This window comes from Polypterus senegalus, chromosome 3, assembly GCF_016835505.1.
Source record: "Polypterus senegalus isolate Bchr_013 chromosome 3, ASM1683550v1, whole genome shotgun sequence".
Lineage (NCBI taxonomy): Eukaryota > Metazoa > Chordata > Cladistia > Polypteriformes > Polypteridae > Polypterus > Polypterus senegalus.
The window spans coordinates 17,899,990-17,917,911 of record NC_053156.1 but is presented as its reverse complement, the minus strand read 5'-3'; the positions used below and the strand labels follow the sequence as shown (position 1 = coordinate 17,917,911).

The 17,922-nt window shown below is 41.8% G+C and overlaps 1 protein-coding gene across 4 annotated transcripts in view; it reads right to left on the bottom strand.

Moving 5' to 3' along the window:
- Positions 1-17,922, bottom strand: part of calcoco1a (calcium binding and coiled-coil domain 1a) — a 107,592-nt gene that overhangs the window by 8,348 nt on the left and 81,322 nt on the right. For 2 of the 4 annotated variants that reach the window (XM_039746713.1, XM_039746717.1), the window contains 3 exons: positions 13,844-13,931; positions 12,523-12,749; positions 10,865-10,962 (listed from right to left, as the gene is read on the bottom strand). In XM_039746713.1, the coding sequence (XP_039602647.1) occupies positions 10,865-10,962; positions 12,523-12,749; positions 13,844-13,931 (413 nt within the window). Of the gene's footprint in view, positions 1-5,357; positions 6,787-10,267; positions 10,568-10,864; positions 10,963-12,522; positions 12,750-13,843; positions 13,932-17,922 lie in introns of those variants that run through there. The other 2 variants (XM_039746715.1, XM_039746714.1) reach the window with 2 other exon arrangements.

Genomic DNA, 17,922 nt, shown 5'->3' with positions numbered 1-17,922 from the left:
AACACATTATTTTAACATGGCTTTTTTCATAGCCTAATCCTGATACTCTGTATATGCATTTAATTATCATTATCATTTCTATCATGGCTCCACAATCCATACTAACCCCTTGATTTCTCTGCTGTTCTTTTTCCAGTTTTCTATGCTGGTGATCTGCGTCCCCCACCACCTGATCAAGTAACCATTTGGTCGCACCATTGATGGATTGACGGCCAGAAGTCAACATGACCGTCATCATCAAGTTCTTCCATGTGAACCCTGAATACCATGAGGACTGATTGAGATCATTGATGTTCGGAGGGGCTTGGTGGTCTCATGGCCTCATGACCCCTGCGGATTTTTTTTTTTCTCCAGCCGTCTGGAGTTTTTTTGTTTTTCTGTCCTCCCTGGCCATCGGACCTTACTTTGATTCTATGTTACTTAGTATTGCCTAATTTTATTTTTTATATATTTTGTCTTTTATTCTCTTTCTCCATCCTGTAAAGCACTTTGAGCTCCATCATTTGTATGAAAACGTGCGATAGAAATAAACACTGTTGTTATCATTTTCGGCACTTCTTTATCTATTTTCCCCTCTAAAAGTCAACTTTTTTAATCAAAGTGCGCTGTTCTTCTGAACAATGTCTGGAGCGACTCCGATTTTCAGAGAGAGATGCACCCTAACCAGCATGTCTAACATCTAATGAGGGCCGTAATTGACACCAAATGGATGGCCTCAAATAATTGAACTCCACACTGCTATCACTCTGAACAGCCTAATATTCCCTTTTCTTCACTTCCCATAAAGCAGTAACATAAATTTGAACCATTTTTCAGTATGTTTTGATTTGGAATAGAATGTGCAGTGTGGCGGCACGGTGGCGCAGTGGGTAGAGCTGCTGCCTCGCAGTTAGGAGATCCGGGTTCGCTTCCTGGGTCCTCCCTGCGTGGAGTTTGCATGTTCTCTGCGTGGGTTTCCTCCCAATTGTACACATTGTAAATTGTCCCAAGTGTGGGTGTGTGTGTGCCAGCAGACCCTGTAGTTAGGATGTAGCGGGTTGGATGATGGATGTGCAGTGTTCCCAGTGCATTTGTGTGTAAGGGAAATTTGAGCTTTATTCCGTTTTTTTTAAACACACTGCTTTTATTCTGAACACAACTGTATACATGGTACCTTTCATGCCACCAGTGAGCAGTCAGAAAGCATTAGACGAAGTGCCACATGAGAGGTTAGGCATCAAACTAAAAGAAGTGAGAGTTCAGGGTGCAGAGAGCAGCGGGGATTGAAACATAGTGTCCGTCATTCTGGGCAGAAGAAGAAGTTGCCTTACAAAGCAAGCATTGGGATTTACAGTTGTGTTCAGAATATAAGTTCATCTCAACAAATTAGAATATCATTGAAAAGTTAATTTATTTCAGTAATTCAATCCAAAAAGTGCAACTCATATATTATATAGAATCATTACACACAGAGTGACATATTTCAAGAGATTATTTCCTTGCGTTTTGCTGATTATGGCCTACAGGAAATGAAAACCCAAAATTCAGTATCTCAGAAAATTAGAATATTGTGACAAAGTTCAATATTGTAGACTCCTGGTGTCCCACTCCACTCAGCTAATTAACCCAAAACACAGACAAAGGGGTCGTGACCCTCGAAATGGTCTCTCAGTCTGGTTTAGTAGGCCACACAATCAGACTGCTAACTTGACAGTTGTCCGGAAGACAGTCATTGAGACCCTCACTCCACACACAAAGCATGCATTGGGATTTACTGTTGTGTTCAGAATACAGGTGCATCTCAATAAATTAGATCATCATCGAACAGTTAATTTATTTCAGTAATTCAATTCAAAAAGTGAAACTCCTATCTATAGATATAATTCACTATAGCAGCCAACCATGGGCAGGCAAGACGCAAGACAGACCCCAGCACGCCAACTCATGGGCAGGCAAGACGCAAGACAGAGCCCCGCACGCCAACTCATGGGCAGGCCAGACGCAAGACAGAGCCCAGCCCTCCAACTCATGGGCAGGCCAGATGCAAGACAGAGCCCCGCACGCCAACTCATGGGCAGGCAAGACGCAAGACAGAGCCCCGCACGCCAACTCATGGGCAGGCAAGACGCAAGACAGAGCCCCGCACGCCAACTCACCGAGCCCTACCCACCAACAATTCACTACGCCCACCAAATCTTACCCTCCCCCTGCCACACTCGCAAACTGTTTTATACGCTGCATACAGCGATTCCCAAACGGGACAAACTTTGAAGGCTTGCCTGCCTGCCCGCCCGCCCGCCTGACCGTTACCAGCATTCACCGCAATGTTCTGGAGTGTTAAACTATCGCAGCTGATACCTCACAAACTGTCCTTATTCCCTGGATATCGGATAAGCACGCAAGCACGCACGCAAGACAGAACCATGCCCACAACTCCTCTCCTGTGTCGCTTTCATCTGTGTACAGACCACACGCACCTGTGCGCCACGTTGACTGTTCGCTTTCCAAACACATCCTGATTCGCTTTGGTCTGTGCTACGGTCTACATGCACCTCTGAGTCACGTTGACTGTTCATTTTCAAAACATGGCCACCGCTTCAGATGTATTTCATGGAAACAACACTTCTTTCAATGTAAAACAAATTCCTGCATCAGGTAACTGTTTTGGTTCTATCAGTCGGATATTTTTGGAAAAATGTCATCGACGAAACTGTTGCTCTTGAACTTCGCAACATTGCTGTAACTTTTGTTTGCCAACATTGGGATAACTTCGGCGACGTGCTGTCCGTTCTCTTAGTCAAGGCGGCATAGTCATACAGTCTGCTCAACAATACGCTGGCTATATGAATACTTCCAGAGTTTATGGTGGTGAGCCAGAAATGGTGGATATGTGCCAAATACTTACAGCTACTATCACCATTCACTTCAGAGAACGTCCTCATGCTTCTCCTCGACTGTACAATCGGGGCCAACCTCTCTCCATAGCCCTGCTCTTTAGCGGTCCTTTGGATCATGGGCATTACGAAGTTCTCTTGCCTCTCGCAAACATACCTGTTGACCTTCTGGTGCCATCCATTGACAATGTCGGTGTGTGCACACAAAATACACACTGATGTGACGTCACCTTCCCACTATCCTCTTACTGAAAAACATTTACAAACGCTTTTCACACCGGAATTGCAATACAACGTCTGCTCCAAAACCTTCACACTCCACAGAAATATCTCAACGCACATTTAAAAACACACTGCCACTAAACAAACGCATTCCACACTGGACTTTCAATGCACCATTTGTTCTAAAACCTTCACACTCCACAGAAATATCTCAACGCACATTTAAAAACACACTCCACTGAACGAATGATGTAATGTGCACATTGCCAGGAATGCTTCAAAACAACTCGCACTCTCAAGAAGCACTTTACAAACTCATTCCACTCACACCTTTAATTGCACAATTTGTCACGAGGACTTCACGGCTGAGATGGATCTCCTCAACCATGTGCAAATCCATTCAACACAAACATTTGTATGCAGCATTTGCGACAAACAGTTTCACGCACAAAGATATCTTACTAACCATTTCAAAACACATTCCCTGACGAAATCCTTTCAGTGTCAACACTGCACTAAATCATTCGAGACTTCATTTCTTATCAACAAACATACAACAACACATTCCCGTGACACATTGCAAAAGCTGTTCCACAAACTCACATCATCTCGCAAACCCCATGCACGGTCATCGCATTCAATAATCCGCTGCTTTTCAAGAAGATACCGCCATTCCCGTCCAAGAACATAACATTGGCCTACCTAACGCGCTGTGTACTTCTTGCAATGCTCTTTATTGGCCAGCAGAGGTCAACAAATCCGGACATTACACTAAAGTGTTGTCATACCGGCAAGGTGTCTTTGCCACCGCTATCCCAACCTCCTCTTTTATTACAAAACCTCTTGACTGGCAAGAAGCCGCTGTCACGGAATTACTGTGATCATATCAGGGAATACAACTCTGCTTTAGCTTTTGCTTCAATGGGCGCACACATCGCTCAACCATCTGGCCACGGACCGTATGCTTTCAGAATCCATGGTCAAATTTATCACCAGGTCTCTCCTTTATATACCAATCCTAACACGTCACCACAATACGGTCAGCTATATATCTTCACTCTCCAGAGTTCCATCTTTTCATTCACTCACAGTTATATCCTCAAACCCACCCCATTTGGACAACTGTCTCTTTCAAGAAGTGTTCAGTCATCAATAAATAATTATGCGGCGTTGGCTAGTATTATATAGATTCATTACACACAGAGTGATATATTTCTTTTCATTTTGCTAATTATGGCCTACAGGTAATTAAAACTCAAAATTCAGTGTCTCAGAAAATTAGAATATAACATGAGAGAGATATTAGGAGCACACGCTGATACAGCGCATTGCCGCACCCACCACATGACAAGCCAACTCAGCATCCCAGATTAGGACCCGAGTGCAGTCATGCGACAGGCGACACCTCAGCACCACACTAGTTCAGATGGAATGGAAACAGTGGGAAGTTTTTTGTTACGGTGGCTGGAGTGCCAATTTTGGTTTGGTTTTCCCCTGCAGGTTGGAGGGCCCACATGCCGATTAACTTCATACCCAGGATGGAGCAATTGCAGATTAAGGGCCCAACGAAATGGAGTCACTTTTGGCGTTTACGGGATTAGAACCGGCAACCTTCCGATTACCAGTGCAGAATCCCTACCTCAGAGCCACCACTCTGCCCCTTACAAGACCAATTAATAAAAATAAATAAATGTTGGTGCACTGAAATGTCTGTCCATGTAGGCACTCAGTACTCGGTCGGGGCTCCTTTTGCATTAATGACTGCATCAATGCGGCGTGGCATGGAGGTGACCAGCCGGTGGCCCTGCTGAGGTGTTATGGAAGCCCAGGGTGCTTTGATCGCGGCCTTCAGCTCATCTGCATTGTTGGCTCTGGTGTCACTCATCTTGCTCACAGATTCTCAATGGGGTTTAGGTCAGGTGACTTTGCTGGCCAATCAAGCCCAGTGATACACACCGTAGTAATTAAACCAGGTATTGGCAGTGCTGTGCAAGTTCACACTTCACAAGAACAAGCTCCAAGTTCAGTTCACACAGATTCAAATGAAGAAACTCACGTTCATAGGTCACCATTTCAATTTTGAACTACAGTTCATTTTATTATTTTTTTAAGGAGTGAGAATAAATGAGCCATGAGTTTACTTTGTATCAGTTTTACGTGCCTTATATTAGGCTATTACAGTGTTCTTGAATAAGATACAATAATTATGAAGACATTTTTTATTTAAATACACTTTATGGAGTTATACCCAGCAACAGACAAGTATAACCATATATGCTAATATCCTCCGGGTCAAAAAAGAAATGAAATGGATGCAAGTACTGTTATAAACATAAATTACCACTGTGTTTCCAAATGTGTGACACAAATGGTGACTGTGGTGAACTAACCTATTTTGCCGCTGCTCAAAGTTCACGTCACATATTGCATGTCCAACGGGGAAAAATATAAGGTGGCCTCGCAAAGTCCAACGTTTTTTCTAAAAGCGAAAGCGAAGCATCACCGCGTGCTCATGTCAATGGGGGTGCAGCTTAAGCACAAGCAGGCAGACACAGACAGCGCCGATTTGATCTGACGTTACTTTTTCCGAATACAAATAAATAAAAAATCCACTATTTGTGCTTATCTGAATACTATATTTAGATTTGGCTCCACCCCCTACATAAAAGGTAAAACATTTCATCGGGACCTAAACCAGATCCAGAATGTCACCTAAAACTAAACTGGCTCACATTCAAGTTCTTCACTTGCAAATACGTTACATTAAGTTCACCATTCTTAGAAAAATGAGCTTATTCAATGAAGGCGCTCTTTTGAACTCGTTCATGCACAACACTGGGTTATTGGTACTTTTGACAGTGTGGGCAGGTGCCAAGTCCTGCTGGGAAATGAAATCAGCATCTCCATAAAGTTCGTCAGCAGAGATGTGCATGAAGTGCTCTGAAATCTGCTGGTAGACGGCTGGCTGTGCGGACTTTGGACTTGATAAATAAAACAACAGCAGATGACATGGCTCCCCAAAATCATCACTGACTGTGGAAACTTCACCCTGGACCATCAAGCAACTTGGATTCTGTGCCGCTCCACTCGCCATTTGATTTTCAAATGAAATGCAAGATTGACTTTTCATCTGAAAAGAGGACTTTGGACCACTGAGCTGTTAACAGTCCAGTCCGTTTTCTCCTTAGCCCCGGTAAGACGCTTCTGACGTTGTCTCTGGTTGACACCAGGAATGCTGTGACAGTTGTAGCCCACGTCCCCGATACACACGTCTGTGTGTGGTGGCTCTTGAAGCACTGTCTCCAACCGCAGTCCACTACTTGTTAATCTCCCCCAAGTTCTTCACAATCCTCTCCAGGCTGCGCTTATCCCTGTTGCTTGTGCTCCTTTCTCTGCTCTCACGTTTCTCTTTCCACTCCACTTTCCATTAATCTGCTTGGCTTACAGCACTCTGTGAATAGCCAGCTTCTTTAGCAGTGACCTTTTGTGGTGTCCCCTCCTTGTGGAGCGAGGGTCTCAATGACTGTCTTCTGGACAACTGTCAAGTCAGCAGTCTGATTGTGTGGCCTACTAAACCAGACTGAGAGACCATTTTAAGGCTCAGGACCCCTTTGTCGGTGTTTTGGGTTAATCAGCTGAGTGGAGTGGGACACCAGGAGTCTAGAGGTACTGAATTTTGGGTTTTCATTACCTGTAGGCCATAATCAGCAAAACAAAAAGAAATAAACCCTTGAAATAATTCACTCAGTGTGTAATGATTCTATATAATATATGAGTTGCACTTTTTGAATTACTGAAATACATTAACTTATCAATGATATTCTAATTTGTTGAGATGAACTTATATTCTGAACACAACTGTAAATCCCAATGCTTGCTTTGTAAGGCAACTTCTTCTGCCCAGAATGACGGACGCTATGTTTCAATCCCGGCTGCTCTCTGCAGTGTAAAATGTTAGCGTGCAGTATTAACAGGGGCTCCTAGAAAAGTCACATGGATTCCGACTCCGCCTGATGTGGTAGATCTCATTCTATAATAAGCCTGACTGCCTGCTCTGCAATGTTCTTTGTGTTGACGTCCGCCAAGAAAGGCTTCCTGAAAACTCTTCTTGTGAACAACAGAGTATGTGCTGACAGTTATCATAATGAACGGTTGTTTGATTTCCAACACTGCGGACCAAAAGAGGACCATGAAATTATTCTATAGAGCACAGAGGTACACAGAGGTAGGTGTTATACAAAATACATCTTGATCTGTAGACAATGACACTAGCAGAACCTTATCTTCATTCATTCATTCATTCACAGTCTCATTCCTGTTTCTTCTATTGCAGGGTGGGGTGGTGGGTTTGTGTCCGACGCCTATCCTGGAAGTTTTTGGTGTAAGACAGGAACCGATCACCAAAGTGGCAGCAGTCACAGAGCGTGCCCGCTCATATAGAGCCAACTTAGAACTGCCTAATAGCCTAAAATGCATGTAAAACTAAGAGAAAAATCTACAGGGATACGGAGATAAAGTCCAGATACACAGACTGTGGGTTGGGTGGGCGCCAGGACAGAGCTCTGAATACTGGGCCCACATGACGGCTGTGCTAATCACGGCTCCACTATTCTGCATCACTCTCACTCACAACCAGTTGATTTACTGTAAATTGGAAATCTTAGACCATATATTTTAGTAATGAAAGGTACTATATAATAAATAGATAGATAGATAGATAGATAGATATGAAAGGCACTATATGATAGATAGATAGGAAAGGCACTATATGATAGATAGATAGATAGATAGATAGATAGATAGATAGATAGATAGATAGATAGATATGAAAGGCACTATATGATAGATAGATAGATAGATAGATAGATAGATAGATAGATAGATAGATAGATAGGAAAGGCACTATATGATAGATAGATAGATAGATAGATAGATAGATAGATAGATAGATATGAAAGGCACTACATGATAGATAGATAGATAGATAGATAGATAGATAGATAGATAGATAGATAGATAGATAGGAAATGCACTATATAATAGATAGATAGATAGATAGATAGATAGATAGATAGGAAAGGCACTATATGATAGATAGATAGATAGATAGATAGATAGATAGATAGATAGATATAAAAGGTGCTATATATATATTGGGTATTGAAAAGAATCCCTCCTTCAAAATATTCACATTTTTTTGCTTTACAGCATTAAAGTAAAACACACACAAAAAATATTTCTTCCCAGTTTTACTTACTCAATGCAACCTACAGCATCCAAGTGAAAGATATCACAGCTGCAGTTCAGAAAACATATAAAAAAATCAAACACAAGACCTACTAAGATTAAGAAAGGATCAACTCCCTCCTTTCCCATGAGTTTAATGACTGCCTCGAGTCTGTTGGGATTCTTCTCTATCAGCTTTGCACACCTAGACTGAGCCCACGCAATATCTGCCCACTCTTCTTTACAGTTTAACTGTTCAAGTTCGGTTACATTGGATGGTGAGCATTGGTGGGCTGCTATCTTCAAATCATTCCACAGATTTTCACTATGATTTAAGTCTGGGCTCTGACTGGGCCACACCAGGACATTCACTTTTTACTTCTTCTGCTACTGTGTGGTCAATGTTGCTGTGTGCTTCAGGTCGTTGTTAGGTTGAAAGATGAACATTCTGCCCATCTTCAACTTTCTGGCAGAGGGTAACAGATTTTCCAAAAGACTTTTGACAGTATTTTGCCCCATCCATTTTTCCTTCTACCCTAATGAGGCCCTGCAACAGAGAAACACCCCTACAACAGGATGCTGCCATCTCCATGCTTTACTGTCGGTATGGTGTGTTGTGGATGCTGAGCTGCATTGGTGTACTGTTTGGTATTGAGGCCAAATAGTTCGATTTTGGTCTCATCTGACCATAAAACCTTTTTTTTCCACTTGGCATCAGAATCTTCACGGTGCTTTCTGGGAAAGCTCAAATGAGCATTAATGTGGCCTTTCTTGAGAAGTGCGACCCTCCCGAACAAGCCACCATAGTGGAGCGCTTGTGAAATTGTTGTCACATGCACACAATGACCACTCTTTGCCTTCAAATCCTGTAACTCCTTCAAAGTGGCCATTGGCCTCTTGGTGGCCTCTCTTACCAGTTTCCTCCTTGCTCTTCCATACGGTGTGGAGGGACAGCCGGATCCTTGGAGGGTCCTAGTAGTACCAAACACTTGCCACTTCTTTATGATGGACTTTACTGAGCTCCTTGGGATTGATAAAGCCTTCGAGGTTTGTTTGTCTCCATCTCTTGCCTTATGTCTGTCCACAACTCTATCACTGAGATCTTCTGAAAGTGGCCTGCCACCCATAGTCCGTTGTTTGCTGTCAGTTGCTCTACCAAGCAATGGAATGAAGGCTCCAGGAACAGCTTCACTAATCACACTCATTACAACTGATCACAAGTGGAAGGAAGCCAGTAACCAGCGTCTGCAATGGAAATGGTGAGCACTGACACCTGATTAAGTTTAGTGTGTGTGTGTGTGGCAGTCCTTTATTAATCTCAGTAGGTCTTTTTTTTGATTTTTTAAAATTCTTCTGAACTGTAGCTGTGAAATCTTTCACTTGGATGTTATTGATTGCATTGAGTAAGTAAAGCTGGAAAAATATTGGTTTGTGTGTTCTCATTTAAGGCTGTAAAGCAAAAAAAATAGGAATATTTCAAAGGGGGGTGATTCTTTTCAATAACCCACTGTAGATAGATAGATCGATCGATAGATAGATAGATAGATAGATAGATAGATAGATAGATATGAAAGGCACTATATAAGAGATAGATAGATAGATAGATAGATAGATAGATAGATAGATAGATAGATAGATAGATAGATAGATAGATAGATAGATAGATAGATAGATAGATAGATAGATAGATAGATGTAAAAGGTACTATACGATAGACAGATAGCGGGTACAACTTGAACGCAGATAATGATCCCTCTTGTACGGACCCCTGGCTTGATTGGTTACATTCTGGAGCCTGAATGTGTCGCACTTGCTCCATCACGCCTGGGACTCACAAATACAAGGCATGAGCCCACCCAGGGGAATCAGATTGGCTTCAATATAAAGACACAAAAGCAGCTCAAGATCAAACATCAAGTCTGCCGTGCTCTGCCACTTAGGCTCATTTTCATATTTATTTTGGCTTTATGAAATTGGAGATGTTGAGCAAATTTATTCCAACAGAGAAAATAAAATGACAACAGAAAGAGAAGGAACAAGGGAGCGGGAGAGTGGAGAAAAAAGGGAGACGGCAGGAGACTCTAATGATGCTGAAAATTGATTCGGAAGCTGTCTGACGCGGCTGTATATCACATACTCCCCCTCTATGTCATTTTAACTGCTGCCAACCATAAAAGTCATCCGCACTCCCACTTAGATCTTCGCCCGCTTTTATTTATTTATGTCATTTTTTTCCTTTTGCTGTTCTAAAAATAAAAAAAAGAAAAAATTGACAAAAGGATGCCCCTCCCCCATCCACTGTTTCCCATAAGTTGGTCGCTGAGCCTCCACTAACTTAGCTAGAAAACTTCAAGTTAGCCAACTGCCCAGCACTTGCCACAGGGTGGCACTGGTAAGGAATGCCAACTGCAGTTCTCATCTTAGAGACAAGAGGACAGCCACCAGTGTCTGCCGAGTCCCCAAATAGCTACAGAGTAGCAGTTGTGGCATTACCAACTAACCCAGATTATGGTGTTTCCACACCCATATAGACACCATCTTACCTGATTATGGAACAAGTCGTCTCAGACAGCTGTGCAGCAGTCTCACCTCCAGAGCTGGGCACCTTGGACACCAAGCACTCTTTGTCTCCACTGGAATCCTGATGGAAAGTGTGAGAGGGAGATAATCAGACAAGTCACTTGTGGGCACTCCAAAGCGATGTGCGGTGCAGATCCCTCTGAAATGTACTTTAGATCGGCAAAAATGCCCCAAAATTAAACAATTTTGACCATCAAAGCAGATTGTTAGGGGCTGAAGGACTATCACTATATGTCATAGATAGATAGATAGATAGATAGATAGATAGATAGATAGATAGATAGATAGATAGATAGAGTGAAAGACACTATATAAGAGATAGATAGATAGATAGATAGATAGATAGATAGAAAAGGCACTATATAAGAGATAGATAGATAGATAGATAGATAGATAGATAGATAGATAGATAGATAGATAGATAGATAGATAGATAGATAGATAGATAGATAGATTTAATCGGCTAAGTACATCTACATATATTGGGCTGAATTGATGAGACATTATTTAGGAAGACACGTGTACCTGTGTAGAGAAGGTCAACAATTCACAATACATGTTAGAACAAACCCCAAGCCATAAAGTCCAAGGAACTCCCTGTAGACTCCTGTGATCAAATTGTTTTGAGTCATACATTAGGCCAAGGGGATGAAATCTATTCCCAAAGCTTTGAGTGTTCCAAGGAGCACAGTGACTTCAATAATTGTGTAATGGAAGATTGTATCCTTTTATTTAATCCTCATAGAATTCCAGCATGTCGGTAAAACATGACCTCCCTCATCTGAGCCTTGCTGACTGTTGTTCAGTAAAACTGCGTTTCTTGTCATGTGCTGCTACTGGCCTAAAGCTGCTTTGATATGCCCAGTCACACTTTTTATATAATAGGATAATATTTGCCAATTTCCAATCTTTGAGAATTTCTCCAGTACATAGTGAGCCTCTAAAAATATGCGTCAAGGGTTTATAAAAATATGATCTGCTCCGGTTGATTTGTTTGATTTCAGCTTATTTAATCTCAGCAGCTCTTCTCCCTCTACAATTTCCAAATCCCTCAGTACCCCCTTAGTAGTCCCCGTTACCTCTAGGAGGTTATCCACTTCCTCACTTGTGAAAACATCAGAAAAACGCAAGTTTAGAGCATCTGCTCTTTCACTGTCTGTATTTTTTACAATCTTATCTCCAATTGAGCAAAGAGTTACCACCATTATGGAATCAAATCAGACACAAAAAGAGCACAAGAAAAAATGTGACTTGAAAAAATCTCATGGCAATATTCTCATCTCGCGAGATTTGAAAAAATTTTTTACAAAAAGTCTTGTCTCCTAAAACGTCTCGTTGCGTCGAAAGATTTTTTTATATAATAGAGAGAAATAAATTGTTAAAAACCAAAGGCAGCATCAGATCATAACACAAGACACTCTCCATAAATAAGGTGACATGACAGAGCCAAGGTGACCAAGTAGATTTCTTACTGGGTCGTCTTTCCCCTGCAGATCAAGCCCACCTGAGCTCACCACAGGTCCCTAAGCTTGTGCCCCATCAGCAGCCATTTATAGTTGCCACAAACAAATGACAATTGCAAGTAATGTCACTACTCCACTGCCCCGAGTGCACCTCTCACCGACTCCCATTTTGGGTCCTGCCTCTCGTTGCTGGATTGAGAGGTGGAGATTGCAGTGGGCTGGCTGATGACCACACCCCCTTGGGGCATCCTGCTGGGTAGCGGTGGCGGTGCGCAGAAAGACCCCTTTTCGATTGTCAGGTTGTAAGGCCTCCTCTGGCAAGTAGGCCGAACATCTTCAGGTAACTCATCCTCAGAGTCTGTAGTAGTGGGAGAATTTGGTCGGGCTGGGAAGGAAAAATTTGAAATATTAGAGCTGATAGGTAGGAAGGAAAAAGAAGATAAAAAAAAATCAGGAGTGTTCTCCTCTGGACTTTCTCGTATACTCAGATATGGGGATGGCTATTTCAGGAGTAAACCGCAAGACAATGATTATATTTTTATATTATGTAGATTAAAGAACCATCAACAACAAATCAAATCAAATTAATAATATATTGAACGATTATTATAAAAGTAAAGTTGAATAAATCAGACTCTGCAGCTACATGAATAAAAGTTAAAGTACCACTTCCAGTTAAAGGAAATAGCCCAACGGTTGATAGAAATCTACATTTTGCACCTAATACTCGTATGCAAAATTTGGTTGACCTAAGAGAAAGCGTACTGAAGTTATCGTGTTTACATACTGTGACAGACGACTGGGGACCTTGCCCCTCCGGGATGCCCTGAGAAGGGAAGGACCAGGAGAGGGGCAACATCTTCCATGGGACGAAGAGGGCAGCTGACCTGGATTGCATGGGGGCCACGGAGCTTGGAAGCTCAACCCTGTGGGGGAACGTGGCCACTGCCACTGCCAGGAGGCGCCTGGATGGTTCCGGAGCCATGGACTGCAGCACATGCTACACCAAAAAGTGCTGCTGGAACAGGAACCAGGTGCACCTGGAGCACATCTGAGTGCATGATAAAAGGGGCTGCCTCACACCATTCAGGGACCCGGAGTTGCGAGGCAACTTGCAAAGGAGAAGTGGAGGCGGGAGAGTTGTGCTGAGGACTGGAAAGCAAAATAAACGTGTGTGTTGTGTGCTGTCCATCCCTATCTGTGTTCTGGGCGTGTTCCACAATACACACATAGACAGACAGACACACAGACATAATTCCAAAATTGGTATTTTCAAACTCAGGGAGGTCTAAAACGTCGAGATTAATCAAAATCTCAAAATGGAATTTTTGGAGGATTGCTGTACGGGAGGTCTAAAACGTCGAGACTCATCAAAATCTCGACATCACATTTTTGGACAATTACAATACTTTCCCTATTCTTTGCATACGAGAAAGTAAAAATAACAGAAAAGTGCAAGATTTGGGATATTCTGCTCACTGGCGCAGCTGGACTCAACTTCGCTCCATTTGGAGTCAGCCATCTTCTCCAGCCTCTGCTCCAGCTTCCTCATGTAGTCGAACAGCTCCTGGAAATGGACAGACAGAGAGACACATGGAGTCGAAGAGTAAGCAGGCAACAGTGACATTATTAAGCTCCTTTTACACTTATTAGTTAGTGCCCACAGCAAACGCACTGGTTAATCTCAATGAAATGTACAAAACATAGGAAGCGAATGACATTGACTAACTCATAACAATGGCGTATGTCAGGTGAAGGATATATTAGAAGCAAGCTGACATTAGAGAGACTCAAGGCTGACGTGTTGAATGCAGAAGCTATGAGCAGATATAAAGACATAAGTGGCTTTCATAAGGGCTAACTAAATCTTGATGGACAGACGACTGGGTCAGAGAATTTCAGAAATGGCAATGCATGTGGGGTGCTTCTAGTCAGCCATGGTGAGTACCTACTGAAGGTGGTCCGGGAAAGGAAAAACTACAAACCGCCTATAGATAGTTGGACGGCCAATTCTAAAAAGAGTACTAAGTGTCATGACTGTTAGGTTTCATATTTTTTGGGAGGGTCCCCAACAGACAAGGCCGCCTGCCCATCACTGCATGAAACTGTTCTGAACCCTGTAAAGGCTGAGGCAACTCACAGTCCCTTGCGGTTCATTCAAACGCAATGTCAATGTCAGTTTATTCATAGAGCACACTTAATCAATCAATCAATCAACATTTATTTATATAGCACATTTTCATACAAAAAATGTAGCTTAAAGTGCTTTACAAAATGAAGAGAAAAATAGAAGACACAATAAAAAATAAACATAAGTCAACATTAATTAACATAGAATAAGTAAGGTCCGATGGCCAGGGTGGACAGAAAAAACAAAAAAAAACTACAAATGCTGGAGAAAAAAATAAAATAAAATCTGTAGGGGTTCCAGACCAAGAGACCGCCCAGTCCCCTTTGGGCAATCTACCTAACATAAATGAAACAGTCCTCTTTGTATTTAGGGTTTTAAAACAACTTCAGTAATGCCTAGCCAAAGTGCTTTACATTAAACATACAATAAATATTAGAATAAACATAAAAAATGACAATAAAACAGAATGCAACCAGCAGTAAATTGAAAACAAACAAATGACTAAGAGGAGGGAACCATCAGAGAATAGACATGAGTATTCAGTCCAGTTTTAAACAGTTCAATTGAAGGAATGTAGAAAGATAAAGAATTCCGCAGATGAGGTGCAGCAGCTGCAAAAAGCCGTGTACCCCTTAGTTTTGCACTTAGTACAAGTAATAACAAGAGATAGCTGACCAGTAGATTTAAGCTCTCTGGGAGGCTGGTGTATAACACACAATTCAGACAAACAGGTGGGAGCAAACCCATGTAGTGATTTAAAAACCAGCAGCAAATTTTTAAAATCAATTCTAAATTTTATTTTTATTGAGATCATGAAAACTGTCAGCCATCCAGAATCTTAGTTCTAAAAGACAACTGTGTAGCTGATTCATTGTAGAATTGTACACAGAAATACAAACCTGTGTGTCATCAGCATAACAGTAAAAAGAATTATTAAACTTCTTAAAAACAGACCCAAAAAGGACCCCTGAGAAACACCACCTTTTAACATGAGGAAAAGAAGAATTGAAAGTCACTGAAAAATGTGTCTACCAGTATGATATGAAATCCACCCAGGAGTGGCGGGTTTCTTGGTTTAGTGATTTCTTATGCTTCGTGATTTACTGGATTTTGGCCTCTGTGCTCTGAGTTTCGACTATTTTTTGGATTTCATATTGTGACTTTGTTCACCTTGGATTGCCGTTTCTGGCAACTCCTTTTTGTCTTTTTGTGCTCCACGGAGCTTCACTGTTTTTGAAGAATACATCTTTTATCTTAAAAGATTATATGTTTCCCTCTGTGACACTAGCCAGGGTTTTTGATAGGACTTCAAAGTGTGCATTTTTCGAATTATTCAGGATTTTCGTGGTTTAACTGTCAAGTTTCATAACAACAACACACAGTGCATCAAACCCTGGTGTGTATGGGATGGGTATCTGCAGGACAGCTATAGGGCCCATGCTAAACCTTGTCTACCATCAAAAGCAGATTCGGAGCTGAACCTTGGACCAATGGAAGGAGGTAGTCTGGTCTGCTGAATCCCATTTTTCTGTTGGATCATATGGATGAATAGGTATGTGTGCATTGTCTACCTAGGTAAGACATGGCACCATGGTGCACTGTGTGTAGAAGACAAGCTAATGGAGGGAGTGTGAGGCTTTGGCTGATAGTCTGCTGGGAAACTTTAGGTCGGGGCATTAATGTGGACAATAACTAGATGCGCAACACCTACCTAAAGTTTCACCCCTTTATGGTAATGGCATTCCCCAATGGATGTGGCACCCTTCTGCAGAAAAATGTGCCCGTGAATACTGAATTGTTCAGGAATAGTTTGAGGAACATGATGGAGAGTTCAAGGTGTCGTCCTGGTCCTTTAAATTCGCCAGATCTCAGTTCAATTGAGCATTTGGAGTTAGAACATCTGCTGCTAACATCCCAGTGACACATACCACTGAATACCTTCAGAGGTTTTGGGTAGGGGGAGCAACAGCATATTAGGCAGGAGGCCATAATGTTTTGGCTCATCAGTTTATATAATGCCCTTTCAAAGCAATCATTTCACCCCCAGGGCTCTTTGACTGCTGTATACGGGCAGTCATTAAACTTAAAAAGGTAAAATGGTCTTCAAAGCCACAAATGCTCAGAAACACTGACAGATTTCCAGCATTTAAAAAAAATATATAAAATCCTTGCAATATTTAATACTAATCCTTGTGTGCTGGCAGCACAACATGGCTAACTTTGTATGCAAATAACTCATGCACTCAGCAACAATCTCAAAACAAGCCTTGAAAGAGCCTTTTCCCTCCCCTCTCCTGCTCATCAGAAAACACTGGACACACTATGAAATAATAAAAACAAATGATTTTTTTACTATTTACAAGGCGTTTCTGTGCACATATACATGGGAAACAAAAGAGAATGTTCCAACAATGCCCGGAGCTGCGACTTCAAACAATGGAAGAAGTCAATCCCAAGCCATGGGTTCACCGCGCTGCCAATATGCGCCCCAAGATTAAAACTCTGTGAGTATTATGATCTATATTGTATTTACTTATTGCTAGTTTATGGCTGTTTCATGCAATTTGTTTGTGGTACTCCTTGTGTCTGTGTCTTTTGCACTACCGCCTCAGAGCCCAGATCACATACTGGGCCACAATAATCGGGGCAGCATAGCTTTTCCCTAGCTCTCAGGGACACTTAAAAGACCATTATAATCTACTCAAAACTAGTTCAGTTCGTTCATCCCCACTGACTTCAATGAATTTCATGCAGTTTGGAGACATTTCTGTGAATTTGCTGAACTTTTGGAAAACTGAATTTAGTGGGGTTCACTCCTCACTAATAAGCACATAAAACGAAGCACAGTTTCCACCTCTTAATGTTTTCAATTGCCTTTCTTTCGAACTGTTCTCCTATTTGCAATGTTAATGGAACTTTAAGCAAAACGGTAGTCAATGATTGAATGTTAAATGGGTAGGACTGACCAATGAGTAAGGGGGAGGCAGGACTTCAATTAGAAAAGGTTGTGATTTGAGTGCTTCTCCCAAATTGTTCCTGACAGGATTCTCTGGAAGTGGTTCATTTAGCAATATTTTACACAATACGAGAGGGTACATAAAAATAACCAGAATCTGTACCTGGTACGCAATCTCGACTTAGTTGCGAATTTCTCCACTAGGTGTAGCATACTTACAGTATTCTGTCGCAGTTTGCCAAGTGGCGTTGCTCTGTATTGTTTGAACGCCATTCCGTGTCGTTTTCTCTTGGTGCTTATTAAACGTGTTCTGTGATTTTTGTGATAAGTGATCATAAAGAACGGTGAGTCTGCGTTAAATTTTGTTCTCTCTTAGGGGAAACAGCTGCCGAATCTGTATTGATAGTTGAAACTGTTTTTAAAGAGGAAGCTTTAAGTAAAACTCATGTCTACGAGTGGTTTTGGTGTTTC